Source organism: Myotis myotis, unplaced genomic scaffold (genome assembly GCF_014108235.1).
Source record: "Myotis myotis isolate mMyoMyo1 unplaced genomic scaffold, mMyoMyo1.p scaffold_m19_p_21, whole genome shotgun sequence".
Classification (NCBI taxonomy): domain Eukaryota; kingdom Metazoa; phylum Chordata; class Mammalia; order Chiroptera; family Vespertilionidae; genus Myotis; species Myotis myotis.
In genome coordinates this window covers 11,436,489-11,458,816 of record NW_023416326.1, presented here as the reverse complement: position 1 = coordinate 11,458,816, position 22,328 = coordinate 11,436,489, and the positions used below count along the sequence as shown (strand labels likewise).

The 22,328-nt window shown below is 43.2% G+C and overlaps 1 protein-coding gene and 1 non-coding gene across 2 annotated transcripts in view; one reads left to right on the top strand and one right to left on the bottom strand.

Moving 5' to 3' along the window:
- The window catches only part of WDR64 (WD repeat domain 64), a 61,092-nt gene that overhangs the window by 26,831 nt on the left and 11,933 nt on the right, over positions 1-22,328 (bottom strand). The window contains exons 8-14 of the mRNA XM_036354966.1: positions 19,403-19,537; positions 16,269-16,348; positions 14,144-14,283; positions 10,002-10,128; positions 6,582-6,730; positions 4,698-4,821; positions 1,764-1,939 (exon numbers count right to left, since the gene is read on the bottom strand). Of these exons, the coding sequence (XP_036210859.1) occupies positions 1,764-1,939; positions 4,698-4,821; positions 6,582-6,730; positions 10,002-10,128; positions 14,144-14,283; positions 16,269-16,348; positions 19,403-19,537 (931 nt within the window). The remainder of the gene's footprint in view (positions 1-1,763; positions 1,940-4,697; positions 4,822-6,581; positions 6,731-10,001; positions 10,129-14,143; positions 14,284-16,268; positions 16,349-19,402; positions 19,538-22,328) is intronic.
- LOC118678999 lies at positions 20,238-20,344 on the top strand. The gene has a single exon (XR_004975091.1). It is a non-coding gene; the product is annotated as a U6 spliceosomal RNA (small nuclear RNA).

Sequence of the window (22,328 nt, the reverse complement as noted above, 5' to 3'; positions counted from 1 at the left end):
AAGGGACCTACAAATAGGGCTACATGAGTAAACTCACCAAGCAATGTGGCCAGAAGGGAGGGAAAATAAAGAGATGTAAGTGGCTCTTTATTTATTTATTTTTAAAATATATTTTATTGATTTTTTTACAGAGAGGAAGGGAGAGGGATAGAGAGTTAGAAACATGGATGAGAGAGAAACATCGCTCAGCTGCCTCCTGCACACTCCCTACTGGGTAGTGCCCGCAACCAAGGTACATGCCCTTGACCGGAATCGAACCTGGGACCCTTGAGTCCGCAGGCCGATGCTCCATCCACTGAGCCAAACCTGTTAGGGCCGTAAGTGGCTCTTTAGTATTTGAAATATTTGCGGTGCATTAATCAAAATCTCTAACCTCACACAGTGCTTTGGTCATACTGTAAGGATAGCAATTTCTCACCAATCAATGGGTTTTATCAAGAAGATTTTAGGAGCAAAATGTATCCAAATTTTTTAAAAAAATTATGTTGGCAGAATGCAATGTTATCTCCTTTAAACTGAGATCATGAAAAAATTGTTGTTCCCGTCTCTTGTGGTCTATGACGTTCTATCAATGGGTCAGTTTATAACCCATTACGTGGCTCCAAGACCACACCCAGACAATCTAGCACAGTGATGATTTCTGAAAGGATCGGGCAGTTGCACAAGCACTTTTCTGAGGTAGAGAAGATAAAATCAAGAATATAAGTGCCAAAGAGACATTACATTTCTCTTAAGGACTGGTTCAAGGACATTCAAACTTATGGGGAGCCTGCCTCAGTACATATGCATTAGCAATGGCCCCTGAGTGGCCGGCTGTGCCTACGGAAGCAGTGTTTGCTGTTTGTTTAATGCAGCTGATGATAGAGGTTTGGTGCATCTTCCCTTCACTCCACTTCCAGCTCCAACTTCAGGAATGAATTAGATTCCTGTCCTATTCATTTACTATTGTACACCTTACAAGAGGTGTCTTATAGTTCTTTCTGGGAAGAGTATATTGAATCACCTTTTTCCCAGCAGCAGGCCATCAATCATCTTAATCACTGCTGGGTTTCTTTTTAAGTTGTGTTTTGGGGTGTGTGTGTGTGTGTGTGTTTTAATACATTTTTATTGATTTCAGAGAGTAAGGGAGAGGGAGAGAGAGATAGAAATATCAATGATGAGAAATAATCATTGATTGGCTGCCTCCTGCACACCCCTCACTAGGGATCTAGCCCGAAACCTGGGCATGTGCCCTGACTGGGAATCGAACCAGTGACCTTCTGGTTCATAGGCTGACACTCAACCATTGAGCCATACTGGCCAGGCCGAGCAGCTCTTCTTTTTGGCTCTTTGTTGTTGTTTTTTTGTTTTCTTGTTTTGTTCTTCTAATATGTCTTTGTTGATTTCAGAGAGGAAGGGAGAGGGAGAGAGAGATAGAAACATCAATGATGAGAGAGGAAATCATTGACCAGCTGCCTCCTGTATGACCCCTACTGGGGATGAATTCTGGAACGGAGGTATGTGCCCTGGACCAGGAATCGAACCCGGGACCCTTGTGTCTACAGGCCGACGCTCTCTCCACTGAGCCAATCCAGCCAGGGCCTTTTTGGCTCTTTGCTTGGACCTGGGCAAGCTTACTTAGCAGCCTCCTACGGTGGTGGATGGGGAAACGCCATCCTCAGCTGGCTGGCAAGAGAGGAGTTCAATGGGGATGGTCCCCCAGACTCAGTTGGTTTTCCCAAGAAGAGCAGAGAGAGTACAGGTGTCAACAGGGGGTGGCAAACCTGCATCATTTTGATCTTCCCATTGTGCTCCAAGACGAGGAGCAGGTGCTGGTGTTTCTCCTGCACCTTCAGGAACGACAGGTGCTTCACCCAGTGCTCCTCCTCCTTCCAGTCCTTCCCTTCGGGGAGTACCTTCAGCTCCTGCCCGCTGCCGAAGTCCCAGATCTTAACGGTTCCTGAGCACAGAGGGAGACGCGGTGGGTGGAAAGGAATTGATAGGAAGCTGGGCTCTTATCTCAGAGAACACGGACCTCATTGAGAGCTTTCTGCCCACGATTTATCCTGTCTGTTTCCTACTGAAATGTGAGTCTCCCTGGCCTTGCTGTGCACAGTGTATGTTTCTGTGGGCCTTGACTGGACACAGGCTGACAAACACGAAACGGGACCAGGCAATGTCTTGAAATTGCGACCGTTTTCTTTGAACTCTCCTATCTGAGCTTTCTGTCTTAAATGGACCTTTTCTGCCTTTATTCTCCCAAGGCTTTCCAGTTTGCTAAATACCCCCGATATCTATCCATTTGTATATCTAACATTATGCCACAATTATTATTATTATTATTATTATTATTATTATTTAAAATATGTTTATTGATTTCAGAGAGGAAGAGAGAGAGAGAGAGAGAGAGAGAGAGAGAGAGAGAGAGAGAGAGAGAAACATCAATGATGAGAGAGAATCATTGATTGGCTGCCTCCTGCACGCCCCCTCCTGGGGATCAAACCTGCAAACCCAGCATGAGCCCCGACAGGGAATCAAACTGTGGCCTCCAGGTACATAGGTGGATGTTCAACCACTGAGCCACACCTGCTGGGCATGCCACAATTGTTATTAATAGAAAGATCATCACTGCAATAGTAAAGATCACAGGGTCACCTCAGTGCTAGGTATAGTGGGCTGCCCCTCACAGCACTTTGCCTCCCCTCCCTTAACTGTTATTACTTGAAAAACCCTCTAGACCAGCCGTGGGCAAACTACGTCCTGCGGGCCGGATCCAGCCCGTTTGAAATGAATAAAACTAAAAAAAAAAAAAAGACCGTACCCTTTTATGTCATGATGTTTACTTTGAATTTATATTAGTTCACACAAACACTCCATCCATGCTTTTGTTCCAGCCCTCCGGTCCAGTTTAAGAACCCATTGTGGCCCTCGAGTCAAAAAGTTTGCCTACCCCTGCTCTAGACTGTATGACTAATGCAATAAAATATTATGCTTGCATGAAAATAGTGCCATCTCAGTGACATTGAATTGCTTAATGCTTATGTCTGATAATAGCTGTATCCATTGCTCAGAATTTCTACTATGACTAATTTTCACATTGTGCAGCGTTGCTAAGAGTAGGGGACTGCTTTCTTAGGAACTGTCCCATGAGAGAGCAGCTGCATTCACGCAATCACACCGCATCCACTCAGCAGGGGCAATTTTATTTCATGGGTATTGCTACCTGCTCACACTTTTAAAAAGCAGACTCTTAATCCAGCTGGCGTGGCTCAGTGGTTGAGCGTCGACCTTTGAACCAGGAGGTCATGGTTTGATTCCCGGTCAGGACACAGCCTGGGTTGCGAGCTCCATCCCTAGTGTGGAGCGTGCAGGAGGCAGCCAATCAATGATTCTCTCTCATCATTGATGTTTCTCTCTCTCTCCCTCTCCCTTCTTCTCTGAGATCAATAAAAACATATTAAAAGAATAAAAAGCAGACTTTTACATCAGGATGTCCACTCAATCCATCAATGGGCTTTCATGCCAGTAAATATGTCCCTAGAATAAATGTATTGTGAGCAGTGCATGCGGTTGGTCTAGGTCAGTGATGGCGAACCTATGACACGGGTGTCAGAGGTGACACACGAATTCATTGTTTTGGTTGATTTTTCTTTGTTAAATGGCATTTAGATATATAAAATAAACATCAAAAATATAAGTCTTTGTTTTACTATGGTTGCAAATATCAAAAAATTTCTATATGTGACACAGCACCAGAGTTAAGTTAGGGTTTTTCAAAATGCTGACACGCCGAGCTCAAAAGGTTCGCCATCAACTGCTCTAGATAAAGCAATTCTTTGCTGGGAGTTTACAACACAATGAAGTGAGAGGGAAGCAGGCTTTAGCTCCAGTTCCTGGAAGTTCCATGCCCTGCTCCCCAACACGAGGGACATCAAACAAAACAGCACAGCCCAGCCAGCATGGCTCCATGGTTAAGCGTCGACCTATGAACCAGGAGGTCACGGTTCGATTCCTGGTCAGGGCACATGCCCCGTTGTGCACTTGATCTCCAGTAGGGGGCGTGCAGGAGGCAGCTGATCAGTGATTCTCCCTCATCATTAATGTTTCTATCTTTCTCTCCCTCTTCCTTCCTCTCTGGAATCAATAAAAATATTTAAAAACACACACACACACACACACACACAAAACAACACAGCACAGCCTGAGCCTCCAATGTGTACGTACACAGCACCTAACCCCAAAGAGCTCACACGGATAGACAAGTCGAAAGGAGAATTCGAGGTGTTCTACGACAAAGCTGGTTGGATATTTTGTGTGGCCCCCAAATCTACCGTCAATAAAAATATTATCAACAAGCACGGAACCTAATATGTATATCTTAGCAGATGGTCCCCAAAAGTAGGGCTGGATGAGTTAGTGCAACACAGGTAAGTCCCAGCAAAGATGGAGGAAGACTGTATGTGGGCAGACTTTTGCAAACTGTGAAGCAGCTGTATGATGTAATGGAAAGTACTGATTACAGTGAACATCAGCTCAGGACAAGAATGCCCATCAGAGAAGAGTTATCACGCTCCCGTCAGGCGCGGTGATCTTGCTGTCATGGTTACGTGGTCCAGCCAGGCTCGTGCCCTCCCTGTGACCCAAACTACTAATGAGTTTCCCGAGCAAACTCTCAGAGCACTAACGCAGAGAGGCCGTGTTCTGAATCTTAGTCTGACCGTTATACGCTCCTGTGGCAAAAAGAAATCCACTGTCATCGATAGCTGCAGAAGTCAGTTCAATATTGAAGCCATGAGGGTCTAGAATCTGGTATATTTGGAGGCCAGTCTCAAGTTCCCACACCTATAGGTAAGAACAAGAAGATCAAATGCCTTTCAGTTCTTAACAAATTTACAATATTCAAGACAGCCTCACAATTGGTGCTACGGCCCTGGCCAGTTTGGGTGAGTGGTCATCACCCTGGCCCCTTGGACCAAGGGTCTTAGGTTTGATTCCCAGTCAAGGGCACATAACTGGGTTGCAGGTTTCAATCCCTGCCCTGGTTGAGGTGCCTGTGGGAGGCAACCAATGAATGTGTTTCTCAAATCCCTCTCTCTCTTTCTGTCTTTCCTCTCTCCCTCCCCCTCTCCTCCCTGCCTCCCTTCCACTCTCTCTAAAAACCAATGGAAAAAATATCCTCGGGTGAGCATTTAAAAAAAAAAAAAAGAATGGTGCTACGTCCATCTAACACCTTTCTCAGCATTCTGCCATGAATGTTGATTTGCTCAAAGGAAGTTCTAAACGAAGCAAGGCCGCCTCCTAGTGACTGTGCTGCCCTGGGGGTGTCTGTGGCTGAGACAGGCAGGGACTGTTCCAGGAAGCCTGTGCAGGAAGCAGTCCATCGCTATTGTAAGTATGGAGCAAGATGGAGATAGAACAGAGATGAGTCCAGCCGAAAAGATCACCCTAGATGGTTTCCCCTCTGTTGGCACTCATCCAAGTTAGCGAGGGGTCGCTTGTAATCTGAGAGAACCCTGAGGAGGGAGCTTTCCAAGGAGTGATTAGGGAGAGGGGTTGAGAGAGAAAGAGAGAGAGAGAGAGGGAGAGAGAGATATGGAGAGATGGGGGAAAGGCTAAGACTTCAGAAAAGGCTGCCTCTGTAACCAGGCTGGGTATAATCAGGAAATGCAGGAACATGTCAAGACTCATCATTGCCTGGCCTGTGTGGTTCAGTGGTTGAGCATCAAACCATGCACCAAGAGGTGGTGGGTTCGATTCCCAGTCAGGGCACATGCTCAAGTTGCTGGCCTGATTCCCAGCAGGGGGCGTGCAGGAGGCAGCTGATTGATGTTGAAGCATTGATGTTTCTATCTCCCTCTCCCTTTCTCTCTAAAATCAATAATAAAAAACTATTAAAAAAAAAGAAAGAAAAAAAAAGACTCATCATTATCTCTCTTTGGAAACACAGCAGGCACTTTAGTCTCACAGTCCTTAGGTCTGAATCTCCCCTCTTCATGGATTTGCTATGTTCACTTGTATTAAAAGTGAAGTGGCAAGCCGGGCCGGCGTGGCTCAGTGGTTGAGCGTTGACCTATGAACCAGGAGATCACAGTTCAATTCCCAGTCAGGGCACGTGCCCGGCTATGGGCTCCATCCCCAGTGTAGGGTGTGCAGGAGGCAGCGGATCAATGATTCTCTCTCATCATTGATATTTCTATCTCTCTCCCTCTCCCTTCCTCTCTGAAATCAATAAAAATATTTTTTTTTAAACAGAGGGAAACCATCCAGGGTGATCTTTTCTGCTGGACTCATCTCTGTTACGTTTCCATCTTGCTCCTTACTTTTCTGAAGTCAGAGCCACGCAGGCCGGCCGGGCAAAATTCCTATTCTGATAGTAACAACTAGCTTTATTTATTTATTTGAGCATGTCACTGAATACTAAGCAGTCTGAGCTGGCTTAACATACTTGTTTTTCATGTGTTTGTGAAAGCTTAAAAATAGATCGAATGCAGGGCATCATCACAGGTGCCACTGCATTTACTTAATCATCCAAAGACTTCCCAGGAAGAAGGAAAATTCGACCTGCTTTCCTTTTTCTCTCTGCAGAGTCAACACGCACTCACCTTAACGATGGACTCGGAGCAGATGGTGAGCACTTGGTGGAAGTATTTGTTGTGAAGCATGACATTGATTTCTCGCTCGTGCGTGTGAGGAACCTGTTTTGTATCTTGTATCATCCTAGTCAAAGGGTACATGTCAATAACAGTAGATCCTGGGAAAAAAGTAAGAGTCTCATAAATACTCAATACTAGAAGGTTATTTTTGAACCAATATTACAAGTTTTTTTGTTATTGCTAATCCTCACCCGAGGATATTTTTCCATTGATTTTTAGAGAGAGTGGAAGAGAGAGGAAAAGACAGAGAGAAACATCCATGCGAGAGAAACACATTGATTGGTTGCCTCCTGCACGAGCCCTGACCAGGGCCTAGGCCGGGGAGAAGCCTGCAACCAAGGTAAGTGCCCTTGACCAGAATCGAACCCAGGACCTTTTGGTCCGCAGGCTGATGCTCTATCCACTGAGCCAAACAGGCCACGGCAATATTAGAAGTTTTGAACCACAAAGGATTTTATGCAACCAGTTGTGTTTGGAAACAGCCAATCAGTGAGACTAGTAATATCAATGCCTAGGGACTTTAATGAGGGGAAAATGCATTCATTTACTCCAAAACAATTTTGATAAATAAAGCATATGTGATTGAGCCAGAGAAGAACATTCATTTTGGGCCGCATTAATTTTCAAGTGCCGGCCATTTGGGTCTCACTGATACCCTCTTTTCAGTGACTTCTGTTTTCCCCGTTAGAGTGCCTCTCCATCTGGTGCAGAGGGAGGATGGAGATGGAAAAGGGAGGTGAGCTGCCATTTAGTGATGGAAATTGATAGTTAGAGAGCCTTTTCCAACCAACGAATGATAAAAAAACAAAACAAAAACACCCACAGTAAACATGGTCTTATTAAATGTAACCAGTGAGAATAATTGCAAGCCAGCGCTTGCAACATTACTATTAAATAAGATTTTTTCCACTCTCGCTGGTTTGGCTCAGTGGATAGAGCACCAGCCTGCGGACTGAAAGGTCCCAGGTTCGATTCCAGTCAAGGGCACATGCCTGGGTTTCGAGCTCGATCCCCAGTGGGGGGCATGCAGAAGGCAGCCAATCAGTGATTCTCTCTGATCATTGATGTTTCTCTCTCTCTCTCTCTCTCTCTCTCTCTCTCTCTCTCTCTCTCTCCCTCCCTCCCTCCCTCTCCCTTACTCTCTGAAATCAATAAAAATATATTAAAAAAATAAGATTAGCCTAACCGGTTTGGCTCAGTGGGTAGAGCATCAGCCTTCGGACTGAAAAAGTCCCGGGTTCGATTCCGGTCAAGGGCATGTACCTTGGTTGCGGGCACATCCCCAGTGGGGGGTGTGCAGGAGGCAGCTGATCAATGTTTCTCTCTCACAGATGTTTCTAACTCTCTATTCCTCTCCCTTCCTCTCTGTAAAAAATCAATAAAATATATTTTTTTAAAATAAAATTATTTCCCAAATCACCATAGTGCAGTACATGGAGAGCAGGTAATTCTTACTTTCCTTCTCCTAAGGGTGTTTGGGTTGGTTTTACAGTAACAGGCTAATCTGCAAGTATGATTTGACTCTCAAGATCAATGAACCATGTATCCTGGTTGAGTATAACGTCTGGGAATATAAATAAGAACCCCAAAGCATCCATAGCTCAAATAAAAATAAGTCCTCTTTCCTGTTTTGTTTTGTGTGTTTTTTCCAGTGTGGATTTTCCCCTTTGCATTGAGTTTCTGAAGTCTCTCCCAGGAAATCTCAACGTTAGGAAACATTTCAGCAGGAGTTTCGAGTTACTAAACTCTTTCCTCAGGTGTTCAAATTTTAAGAGAAAACCTACTCGCGGGTAAAGGACTGTGATGAATATTTTCCCAATCCAAATACCTCAAGATGGAACTAGGAGGAATATGGTAACCAGCCAGTCAAACAACACTCGAAGCTCCTCGGCCTAACGAATCCCAGGGGAAGTCAGAGCAGGTGGTCACTGGGAAATTGCTCAGGGAATGCATTCCGGGGTGGTGTTCCAGAAGGAAGTTGTATTGTTAATATGGTTCATTTTCCCTCCAAAGCCTGAGGGTATGTGCGTGAACAGTGCTCAGCTGTGAGTGCCTCTTTAGTAAGCATATGTTTCTGAGAGGCAACAAGAAGGCACCGAATCTGTTGGCATCGGCTCTGGGCATCTGTCACTTGGGCCTCTCCTCTCTCTCTATACTTTGTCTAGAAGTAAAGGCAGGTCGGAAGGAGAGACAGCACCCTTATTACTGTGTAAGTCAGTGATGGCGAACCTATGACACGCGTGTCAGAGGTGACACGCGAACTCATTTTTTTGGTTGATTTTTCTTTGTTAAATGGCATTTAAATATATAAAATAAATATCAAAAATATGTCTTTGTCTTACTATGGTTGCAAAGATCAAAAAATTTCTATATGTGACACGGCACCAGAGTTAAGTTAGGGTTTTTCAAAATGCTGACACGCCGAGCTCAAAAGGTTCGCTATCACTGGTGTTAAGTACTGTCTCATTACCAGAAGGCTCAGGGCCAAAACGCCTGAAGAAAGTGGTGCATCTGCTCTAAAATGGACTGTATTCCTGCCCTCGCCCGTTTTGCTCAGTGGGTAGAGCATTGGCCCTCAGACTGAAGGGTCCCAGGTTCGATTCCCATCAAGGGCATGTGCCTTGGCTGCTGGCCTGATCTGGGAGGCAGCCAATCGACGTGTCTCTCTCACATCGATGTTTCTCTCTCTCTCTCTTTCTCTCTTTCCTTCTCCCTCCCACACTCTCTAAATATCAATGAAAAAAAAAATATCCTCGAGTCGAGGATTTAAAAAAATAATAATAAAAATAAAAGTGCTTCCTTTAACCATAAAAGCATAAATAAATAAAATGGACCATATTCCTGTTTCCAAGAGTCAAAACAGAGCTGAACTGAACTTGTCTTAGCAACAGGTTATACATCTCACGTTTCTGCTTAACCCATGCTGTCACATCTTTCTAGGTATTTTCTGAGGACAGTTAAATATTTTAAAAATATATATTTTTATTGAGTTTTAGAAAGAGAGGAAGAGAGAGGGACCGATATAAACATCAATTAGAAAGAAACATCGATTGGCTGCCTCCTGCAGGCCTCCTAATGGGGATTGAGCTCACAACCTGGGCATGTGCCCTGACTGGGAATCGAACCGGTGACCTCTTGTTTCATGGGTCAATGCTCAACCACTGAGCCACACCAGCCATGCACATTTTATCCACCCAGCCATGGAAATGCAGGAGGGAATAAAACCGAATTAAATACCTCCTGTGATGAATAAAGGTTTATAAATTCCCCTTCTAGTTTTGTTGTTCTTCTAGCTTATACTCGTGTACTAGTTCAAAAAGGTTAGAAGTCGGAATGTGAGCTCTGTTTGCCATGAGTCGGGACACTTGCCTGCAATGAGCATGCCGTGGTTGGCGTCATAGATCATGGAGTAGATCTGCATGTCTCCGGGTCCTCCCTGGCTGTCGTGGAAGACTTGCAACAGCGACAGGGTCTGTATATCCCACACCCTGAACACCTGGGGATGAAAACCACAGCTCACCTCTGTGACACCAGGCCTCCCCTACTCAAAGCCGTTCAGAGTCTGTAATATGCTCCTAAGAACTAGCTGCAAAGTATGACTTGTTGGATAGTACACACGAGTATTTGCTCAGCTCTCATCTGTCTGTTGGTTCAATTACTGTTCAGGGGGAAATAGTCTGCTTACCACATTAAGCGCCCAGTCAGTCACCGGTGACTGACACTGTACTTTCCGTCCAGAAGACAAAACAGGCTGGGCGCTTATCGTGTTAAAGGAACTGGATTTTTCCATCATTACAGAAGGGAGGAGAAAACATAATATCTATTATTCTTTGAGAATCTGGAGAAATAATAAAATACCGAGTATGATTTACAGCGCTATAGAAGCCATTTTTCTTTACAGCGTGGATTAGAGAATAGAGGGAAGACATATTTGAGGTGGAGTGTTTCAAATTGCTCTTTTTTTTTTTACTTTTTTTTTAAATTTTTTTTTTTTTTTTTTTTTTCAAATTGCTCTTTCATGACTTAAGATGGGAGCATCTTACTAAGTGAGAGTTTTAAGACGCTCCCCTTTCTCCTGCCCAGGCATGTAAGAATTACAGAAAGCAGTTTTCTTTCTTTTTTTTTTAATCCTCACCCAAGGATATTTTTTCCATTGATTTTTAGAGAGAGTGGGAGGGAAAGGGAGAGACAGAGAGAAACACCGATGTGAGAGAGGCACATGGATTGGTAGCCTTCTGCATGCCCCCATCCAGGGTCAGAAGCCTGCAACCGAGGTATGTGCCCTTGATCGGAATCAAACCCAGGACTCTTCAGTCCACAGGACAACACTCTATTCACTGAGCCAAACCAGCTAGTGCGAAAGCAGTTTTTAAGGATGGTGTAAATATAGTAAAAGTGTGGGGAAATAGGTTATTGGAGCTCGCCTTTGAGGAAGGAAAGAGAACTACGTAACTTCTCAAATACATCTTGGATTGGCAAAGGAGGCTAGAAAGAATTAATTCAGCAAAACTAGGAAAAGTTTACCCTTTGTCACTTGAAATAATGGTTTTCGTCTTCTCCAGTTTTTCATCTTCTTCTATTTTTTTCTTTTAGCAATTTACAGTGTGATTGAATTTCAGAAATAAGTGTGATTTCATTAAGGATTCTATCTCCTAGTATGCATCAGCCTTAAATATTTTTAAATTATAGTAGTTATTATTAAACTATTAAATTATAATCTGCCCTAGCCGGTTTGGCTCACTGGATAGAGCGTCGGCCTGGAGACTGAAGGGTCTCAGGTTCGATTCTGGTCAAGGGCTTGTACCTTGGTTGCAGGCACATCCCCAGTAGGGAGTGTGCAGGAGGCAGCTGATCGATGCTTCTCTCTCATCGATGTTTCTAACTCTCTATCCCTCTCCCTTCCTCTCTGTAAAAAAGCAATAAAATATATTTAAAAAAAATTAAATTATAATCTTTGTTGAGTAAATAAGTGATTATTTTATAAAACTACTTATAAAGCTTTAATAAGCACTTCTATTCACAAAGATACTAACTTCTTATTTGAGACACATAATTGAGTTAAAAGCTTCACTATTGCGGATATAGGCTGGTCCTTCTGTATAAACACATAAGGATGCCTGAGTCATGTGACTGAGTCATGTGACTTGGGAAGGAGCTTGGACTATATACTCCCTGAAGGCCAGTAGTACTCAGAGCTTGTACTTCCTTTGTTCTAGTAAACACTTTAAGAGAGTAGCTATGACATCAAACCTTATCAGCTGTTTGTATTATTGAGTAAACAGGTATCTTGGACTATTTATGAATCTAGGTTCAGAGCCTAGAATGAGAGGCAAGTAAGGGAAGAACCTAAGAGTGGAATCAAGGGGTTTGAAGAAATTGGTCTCTATTCAAATTATTTCCAGTCTTATTGCTTGGCGGCAACACATTCGCGGTTGGCAGTGTTTTGACTTTAGGTGTCTACTTTCTGAATTGTGGCTGGTGGAAACAGCAAGGGATGAGGCAAAAGAAGATTAGGATTTCAGTTCTAGCCTCAGTTTCCTTGTTTCTGAAAGGGATTCAATAACACCAACACTCTCCACCTTACTGAGTTGATGTCAATATGCTTTGAAACCTGTGATTTTTCTATAGAGTAATTATATTTTTTAAAAAATATATTTTTATTGATTTCAGAGAGGAAGGTAGAGGGAGGGAGGGAAGAAGGGAGGGAGAGGGGGGGGAGGGGGAGAGAGAGAGAGAGAGAGAGAGAGAGAGAAACATCAATGATGAAAGAGAATCATTGATTGGCTGCCTCCTGCATGCCCTACACTGGGGATCAAGCCTGCAACCTGGCATGTGCCCTGACCGGGAATCGAACCTCAACCTTCTGATTCATAGGTTGATGCTCAAGCACTGAGCCACACCAGCTGGGCCACCGATATGTTCTTATGGAAAACTTTAGAATTTCTGTGGTTTTGTAGTCCACATTTAAAATCTTTAATCCACATGGAATGTATTTTTCTGTTTAATATGAAGTGATGATCTGATTTCATATTTTTCCTTATATGATTAATCCATTTTCCCCAAATTTAATGAACAAAACCACTCTTTGCTCAGAGATGTGAAATGCTACTTTTATCATACGCAAAATTCCCATACACACATGAACTAATTCTTGCATTTTCTATCTGTCTCATAGGTGTGTCTAACAGTTCCTGTATTGACTACTGCTCCGTGTGATTTATTGTGGCTTTACAATATGTTTTAGTAAACATCTGACAGGGAAAGTGTCATCGTATAAGGATATTCTCCAAAGTTTATAGGATTTTTACATGCTATTATTTTTACATTAACTTTAAACTTGGAAAAATGATACTTAAATAATCCTGATTGGCATTAAATATGTAGCTTAACTTGCCGAACACTATCTTAGAGTACAATATATTTTTAAAATATATTTTATTGATTTTTTTACAGAGAGGAAGGGAGAGGAATAGAGAGTTAGAAACATCGATCAGCTGCCTCCTGCACACGCCCTACTGGGGATGTGCCCGCAACCAAGGTACATGCCCTTGGCCAGAATCGAACCCTGGACCCTTCAGTCCGCAGGCCGACGCTCTATCCACTGAGTCAAACCTGTTAGGGCTATTTCATAATTTTTTGGTTCTTGTAAATGTTATCTGCTTGATCATTTTTTTCCCCAACTGGTTACTGCTCTTACATAGAAATTTATTTTTAGAAATTGCTATTACAACCAGTCACCTTATTAAACTTATTTTAAAATTTTAAGCTGATTTTATTAACATTTTCAAGCAATCCCATTACTTGCAAATATAGTAATTCAGTCTCCTCATTTAGAATGTTTATAGCTGGTTTTTCTTATTTTATCACATTGGTTAGAACACTTAAAACACTGTTAGAGCCCTAGCCGGTTTGGCTCAGTGGATAGACCGTCGGCCTGCGCACCAAAGGGTCCCTGGTTGGATTCCAGTCAAGGGCAGGTACCTCGGTTGCAGGCTCCTCCCTGGCCTGAGCCCTGGTCCGGGCTTGTGCAGGAGGCAACCAATCTATGTGTTTCTCTCACATCAATGTTTCTCTCTGTCTTTCCCCCTCTCTTCTACTCTCCCTAAAAATCAATGGAAAAATGTCCTTGGGTGATGGTTAACAAAACAAAAACAAAATAAAACACTGTTTGAGAAAAGCAGCAATGACAGAAATCCTAGCTTTTCCTGCACCTAATGACGATGATGTCTGTGTTGGGAGGGCCTCTTGTGTTTGCTATGGAGACAACACTGGCTCTCTCCCCAGAGCTGTATCCTTTTACTCTTTTAACACGCCCTTCCTCGTGCTGTAATCAGCCCAGACAGAACAGCGGCTCATCAGCTCCTTCTCCACACTGAGATACTTTTCTCAGTGACTGTCAGCTCTTTCAGGCAAAAAACTGTCTGGATTCTAGATTTCCTAATAGTTGATTTTAAAGAAAAAAAAACCAAAAAAACCCAGCTTCTTTCTTTCCGCTGTTTCCCGTTTGTTACCTTGGCCGAGGAAAGGCTGATGACGAGCTGGTCCTTCTCGTTGGTGACGACCTCGGTGATACTGAACATGTGCCCCACAAGCTTCCCCACGGGCTTGGTGCTGATGTTGGGGTGCCACAGCCGGAGCACCTTGTCGTCTCCTGGAAACAGGTGGAATGGCTGCTTATTTTCTCAGGGGCACAGGGGTCACAGTGTAAAGAGTCTGTGCCTCCCCATTTTCTCCACTCCCAGCCCCTGGTAACCACCATTAGACTCTCTGCTTCCATTAGTTCAGTTAAAAAAAAAAAAAAAAAAAAAAAAAAATATATATATATATATATATATATATTTTGCCCTAGTCAGTTTGGCTCAGTGGATAGAGCGTCGGCCTGCAGACCAAAGGGTCCCGGGTTCAATTCCGGTCAAGGGCACGTACCTTGGTTGCAGGCTCCTCCCTGGACGGAGCCCTGGTCGGGGCATGTGCAGGAGGCAACCAATCAATGTGTTTCTCTCAAATCAACGTTTCTCTCTGTCTTTCCCTCTCTCTTCTACGCTCCCTAAAAATCAATTGGGAAAAAATCCTCAGGTGAGGATTAACAACAACAATGAAATATTTTTATCGATTTCAGAGAGGACAGGAGAGGGAGAGAGACAGAAAAACATCAATGATGAGAGAGAATCATTGATCAGCTGCCTCCTGCACACCCCACACTGGGGATCGAGTCTGCAACCCGGGCCTGTGCCCAGACCGGGAATTGAACCATGACCTCCTGGTTCACAGGTCAACGCTCAACCACTGAGCCACACCTTATGAGTAGGTACTGTTGTCAACTTCACCTTACCGATGAGACTGAAACTTAAAGAAGTTAAATAACCTGCCCAAGGCCATACAACTTGCTAGTAAGGGAGCCTGGTTTTGTTCCTAAACAATCGGACTTCAGAGCCCAGGCTCCAAGCCATTGCACTAATTAGAACCCCAGCATCACAGATGAGGAATCTGAGGCTCAAAGAATATTCCCGTCCGTCCTCCACCTTTCCCAGCTTCTTAGATCATCGTGGTCCTTATTCTCAGCAGATAACCCATCTTCTACCCTACTTAGCCCTGAGATGTTGGCATTTTTTAAAAAATATATAGTTTATTGATTTTTTACAGAGAGGAGGGGAGAGGGATAGAGAGTTAGAAACATAGACGAGAGAGAAACATCCATCAGCTGCCTCCTGCACACTCCCCACTGGGGATGTGCCCGCAACCAAGGCACATGCCCTTGATCAGAATCGAACCTGGGACCCTTCAGTCCGCAGGCCGATGCTCTATCCACTGAGTCAAACCAGTTAGGGCTAGATGTTGGCATTTTTTAAGGCTATATCCATGGCCTTCTCTGATAACTCTAAACCATGACTCTTGACTTTTTTGGTCATGGATCCCTTTTGACGATTTGATAAAATTTTTAACTTTCTCTCCAGAAAAATGTACCTAGACACATAAGTGTATTCAGTTTCAGGGGCTACAGAACTCTTGAAAACCCACACCTAGATCTCAAGCTAAGAACACATGCTCTCACACATTGAAATAAGTTCTAGATACATTAAAGAACTAAAGTTAAAATGTAAAAATGAAACAATAAAAAATAACATTGAAATACAGAGGAATTTGCTTCACATATTGTTGGGCTACAGAAGGTCTTCTAAGAACCCAGAAGCCACCAAAAAAAAAAAAAAAAAAAAAAAAAAGCTCTGGCCAGTATGGCTCAGTGGCTAGAGTGTCGGCCTGAGGATTGAAGGGTCCTGGGTTTGATTCCAGTCAAGGGCCTGTACCTCGGTTGGAGGCTCGATCTCGATCCCCAGCCCTGGTCAGGATGCGTGTGGGAGGCAACCGGTCGATATGTATATCTCACATCCAAGTTTCTCTCTCTGTGTCTCTCCCCCTCCTTTCCATTCTCTCTAAAAAAATCAATGGAAAAATATCCTCAGGCGAGGAGTAACAAAAACAAACAAGCAAGAGGCAGACAGTTTTGACTTTATTTACATGTTTAGATTCTCTAAAAGGTTTTCCCAGCAGTAAAATGATGCGGCTTTATGAAAATTCCATGTTCAATAAGGAGAGCACAGTCTGCAACATAGAAAATCTCATGGACTGTCCTCTTACCTCCGGTGACAATGACATTGGCTTTTATGCAGTAGCAAAAAGTGTTCGCTCCTCTTGGCATGGAAAACTCCCTGACAGGCCTGGGAAACACAAATCCGATGTCCAACTTGGGTTTTCCTGAATGAAGCTAATTCTAATTTAAGTAGATTATGTTCAATAGGGCTCATGATTCTCAGTTGGTTATAAATCCATTTACGCACAGAAAATACTGTAAGTAATTATTAAATCCGCACTGACACACAGATTTATTTACTCCATAATGTGGTGATATTAGCACAATACTTTGTATTGTTTCTACTGAAGAAAAAATTTCCAGCCCGGCGGGCATGGCTCATTGGCTGAGCATCAACCTATGAACCAGGAGATAATGGTTTGATTCCCAGTCAGGGCACATGCCTGGATTGCAGGTTCAATCCCCAGTGTGGGGCGTGCCCATTGTTCCAGACGTTAGGTTGGGCACCTCATGTGAGTTAACTTAGGCAATACATACACATATCCATATACTGGAGGCCCAGTGCACAAAATTCGTGCACTGGGGGGGGGGTCCCCTCAGCCCAGCCTGCACCCTCTCCAATCTGGGACCCCTCAGGGGATGTCCGACTGCTGGTTTAGGCCCGATCCCACAACTGGCAGTCAGACATCCCTCTCACAATCCGGGACTGCTGGCTCCCAACCCCTTGCCTGCCTGCCTGATCGATGCCTAACTGCCCCTCTGCAGGCCAGATCGCCCCAACTGCCATCCCCTGCCTGCCCCGTCACCCTTAACTGCCCTCCCCTGCCGGCCTGGTCCCCCCTAACTGCCCTCCCCTGCTGGCCATCTTGTGACCACATGGGGGCAGCCATCTTGTGTGAAGGTGTGACGGTCAATTGAGTATTATCTCTTTATTATATATTACTTCAGAGAGAAAGGGAGAGGGAGAGAGATAGAAACATCAATGATGGGAGAGAATCACTGACCAGCTGCCTCCTGCACGCCCCACACTGGGGATTGAGATTGAAGCTGGGCGTGTGCCCTGACCAGGAATCCAACCATGATCTCCTGGTTCATAGGTTGGTGCTCAATCACTGAGCCACTGCAGCCAGGAAACTTTTATTAGATGGTAAGGTAGGTATTCCCACTTAAAGATGGGAAGATTAAAGAAGAGCTATGGCACTAGGACCGAAGCCAGCTCTGTCTGGCTTCACGCAACCCTACCAAAGGGCATTGCATGCTTTCCAATGTAATAATCTGCCTCTGAATTGGGTAATTGACAAAAAGTAACTGCCTGGCCCTAGCAGGTTTGGCTCAGTGGATAGAGCATCGGCCTGCAGACTGAAAGGTACTGGGTTCGATTCCAATCAAGGGGACATCCCCGGGTTGCGGGCTTGATCCCCAGTGGGGGGCGTGCAGGATCAATGATTCTCTCTCATCATTAATGTTTCTATCTCTCTCCCTCTCCCTCTCCCTTCCTCTCTGAAATCATTATATATATATATATACATATATATATAAAATAAATAACCGCCTGGTAGTTATTTGCACATTTCTGGGAAATGATCAAGCTGTGGAAGGGTGAACGTTTCAGCAGATGTCTTGCAACCGGCCAACATGCATTCCATGACATAATTAATAGTAAGTGCTCACTTTGCTGATACAAAACTTCGTGAAATTATCACACAAAATTTTAACCAGAATAAGTAATCATTTTTGAAATGGAAATTTTTTTGAGAGGAGTTTGTTTTCAGCTTTCTTGGGAGCCGTGCTAGCTCCCATTTAACAGCTGGCCAGTTATGGACTGGGATAAACGTGGTTTCATCTGGCTCAGCTCAAGACTCATTACAGGGAACTACAGGAGCAGGAATATGTTGCACCTGGGGATGGAGTGGCCCCCGCTCTCCTCCTATTGGGGTGACGGACACTCCAGTGGCAGTGAGCTTCGGGAAAGCAGGATGACACTGTAGCACTTGAGAACACTCTTTTGCTTCCAGATTTAGAAGGAGAGGGGCCCAGGGAAGCAACTGAAAAGCCCAGCCAGTTGACTGACGCCCCTGGGCTGAATGTATCATCAACCAAATCCCAGGAGACACGGTACATACCAGGAAGCACAACACTGGGCTCCAAGACGAACTCCTGACCATTGCAAAATGGGTGCTTTTCAGAGCAAAACAGAAAGTGCTGGCTAGTTGGGGAAAACAACAACGCACCTTCTAGATCAGTGGTTCTCAACCTTCTGGCCCTTTAAATACAGTTCCTCATGTGGTGACCCAACCATAACATTATTTTCGTTGCTACTTCATCACTGTCATGTTGCTACTGTTATGAATCGTCATGTAAATATCTGATATGCAGGACGGTCTTAGGCGACCCCTGTGAAAGGGTTGTTCGACCCCCAAAGGGGTCACGACCCACAGGTTGAGAACCGCTGTAGATAATCTCAGTGTTTACAACCACCAAGCACCAAATCTATGGGAAACTATGGACAGTGGGCATTTAAATTCTCCTCAGTACTACTACATAAATTAAGAATACATAACATTAGAATGTATGTGTGCATGAATTTCTAAGAATTGCACGGAAAGTGAGAGTTAACATTGGCTACCTACAGAACTTTAAAGAACACCAGCATTTAAGAGCAAATATTAAAAAAAAAAGGAATCACAAGGAAAATATAGTTGTGGATATACCTGTCTTGATTTATTCCGATCGATTATAGCCACCAACAACAAATGAGCCAAACTGTTGCCAGGAGGACCCATCGTTGGCACAAATAATGTCAATTTCCTCCTGAAAACCTGAACTTGTCAAACTGATGGAATAATTAACGTTGATTTTTTCTAACAGCCAATTTGATAGCTCCAAGGCTGCCAAGGGCTTATCAATTACAAAAAGCCCGAGGTGCACGCTCCCTCTGCGGAGCACACCCGAGCCTTTCCCTTCCCCCCTTTTTCCCTCCAGGACATTACCTTTGCCTTCCTCCCTCCTCCGTTCCAGGGCCCTCTTCTGCCTCTGTCACTTGTTTCCTGAGCCCACGCAGCCCAACTGGCTCACTTCTTTCTATGTCTGTAACTCTCTAAATAAACTTCCTCTTATAATTTGGAAGAAAAAAAAAAAGCCTGAAAGTCACAGAATATTCATGTATATAAACTGTACTTACCCATTATCCTCAAGTTTCTTCAAGGATTCCAAAACTAACGAATGAACACTGTCTAAGGAGCAGGACCCAAAGCAATTTAGGGTTGAAATAAATTTAATTTTCATAACCCAGTCATTATGTAGCTTCCTTTTAACACTGGGAATTAAAAGGAGAAAAAAAGGGAGGGATTATGTTAGACACACAAACACATCATGCTGAGTGTCTATTTGTCATTTCAACTTGACTTTCATCAAAGTGCAACTATGAAATGGAGTAAAGCCTGAATATATAATACCGCCCTATGCATTATGCCACTTTTAATTATTTAATTAAAATTTTATAACCTAAATCATTTAAAATGGAAAAATAAAAGATTATCATCATCTTTTGAGCTATAAATTCAGAATTAAAAAAATAATATAGAAGAATCTCGGTACCATATTGGTACTATTTTCTTTTCTTTTAATATATTTTATAGATTTTTTTTTTTTACAGAGAGGAAGGGAGAGGGAAAGTTAGAAACATCGATGAGAGAGAAACATCGATCAGCTGCCTCCTACACACCTTCCACTGGGTATGTGCCCGCAACCAAGGTACATGCCCTTGACCGGAATCGAACCTGGGACCCTTGCATCCACAGGCCGACGCTCTATCCACTGAGCCAAACCGGTTAGGGCTGGTACTATATTCTTTACTGAAAAAATTCTGATCATCCAGATGAAGAGCTGTGTTCCATATTGTTTTATATCTCATATGAATCTATTCATTTTTATATTTTCCAATGGCTGTTGATCTTTAAATCAATACTTTCCCTATTGTTAGACACTGGATATTTACTATTAGAAATAACACTGTGGTGCTTGCTTCAGCAGCACATATACTGAAATTGGAATGATACAGAGAAGATTAGCATGGCCCCTGTACAAGGATGACATGCAAATTCGTGAAGCATTCCATATTTAAGAAAGAAAGGAAGAAAGAAAGAAAGAAAGAAAGAAAGAAAGAAAGAAAGAAAGAAAGAGAGAAAGAAAGAAAGAAAGAAAGAAAGAAAGAAAGAAAGAAAGAAAGAAAGAAAGAAAGAAAGAAAGAACACTGTGCTCAGCCAGCATGGCTCAGTGGTTGAGCGTCCACCTATGAACCAGGAGGTCACGGTTAAATTCCAGGTCAGGGGACATGCCCAGGTTGTCGGCTTGATCCCCAGTAGAAGGCATGCAGGAGGAAGCTAGTTGATGATTCTCATCATTGATGTTTCTCTCTCTCTCTCTCTCCCTCTCCCTTCCTCTCTTTGAAATCAATAAAAACATAAGCATATATATTTAAAAGAAATAACACTGTGATAGGTATGTATTTTAACACACGGGGACCCCAGGTCCCAGTGCATACATGTTTATGAAGGCACTTGATGCATCTGCCCCAGTGTTTTCCACCAAGGGATCCAACTCATAGCCACCAGCACCAGTAGTGGGTGAGTCTGCCCATCTCATAGCATCTTCCTCATCTTTAATCTTTTCCAATTTTATAAGAGAGAAATTATATCTAATTTGAAGTGGCATTTCTTTGATGAATAGAGAGGACACATTCAGTGCAACATCTGTTTCTCTGCTAATAAGAGAAAATATGACTTACTGTGAAATCTTCAGAGACACTAGAGTTCTGAAGAAGACAATGGTAGTCAATCAGGACCTCATCAGCTGGAGATAACTGTCGGTAGCATTTTTGCCTGATGAGCATTTGGAAATGTGTCTTGACTATTTGTACCGTGTGTGCATGTGTGTGAATTACCTGTTCATGACCTTTGCCCATTTTTCTCTCTTGGGGAATTATTATTTTTTAAAAAATATATTTTATTGATTTTTTACAGAGAGGAAGAGAGAGGGATAGAGAGTTAGAAACATCGATGAGAGAGAAATATCCATCAGCTGCCTCCTGCACACCTCCCACTGGGGATGTGCCCGCAACCAAGGCACATGCCCTTGGCCAGAATCGAACCTGGGACCCCTCAGTCCACAGGCCGACGCTCTATCCACTGAACCAAACCAGTTAGGGGAAGGGAATTATTTTTTAAATTGAAGTCTAAGACCTAAGAAAGAGTATTAACCTATCGTTTGTCATATAGGTTATACATATTTATTTCAGTTTATTTACTTTACATAGGTTAGCTCTTGAGGCCCACAGGTTTTATTTTGTGTTGAGTCAAATCTATCTTCTTTGAATTTTATAACTATTGCTCTTGTTTAGAATCTTTTTCCATATTTAAATGCTAGTAAATAGTTACACAGACCTTTTATAGCTTTCCATAATTTAATTTATTATTATTATTTTTTTAAATATATTTTATTGCTTTTTTACAGAGAGGAAGGGAGAGGGATAGAGTTAGAAACACTGATGAGAGAGGAACATCGATCAGCTGCCTCCTGCACATCCCCTACAGGGGATGACGTGCCTGCAACCAAGGTACATGCCCTTGACTGGAATCGAACCCTTCAGTCCACAGGCCGACACTCAATCCACTGAGCCAAACCGTTAGGACATAATTTAATTTTTTATTTAACTCTGTAATTTATTTAAGTGCCTATAGATTTTAATTGTCAATGACACTTAGAATAGGAATTTCAGTGGCTACTTTTCTGTCTGTCTTCCCTTAGTACTGGAAGTCCCTTGAGGTATGAGGCATTCCTCATTCAGTTTGATGTTTCAGATCTTTACCCTGTGGTCTGACACATCCTATTGACTACATAAATACTTTTGTTCTTATTGTTGTTGTTTTTTTTTTTGTTAACCCTTATCCGAGGATATTTTTCCATTTATTTATTTATCTTTTTAGGGAGAGTGGGAGAGAGAGGGAAAGACAGAGAGAAACGGCAATTTGAGAGAAACACATTGATTGGTTGCCTCCTGCAGGAGCTCCAACCAGGGCCGGGGGGCCAGGGAGGAGCCTGCAACCAAG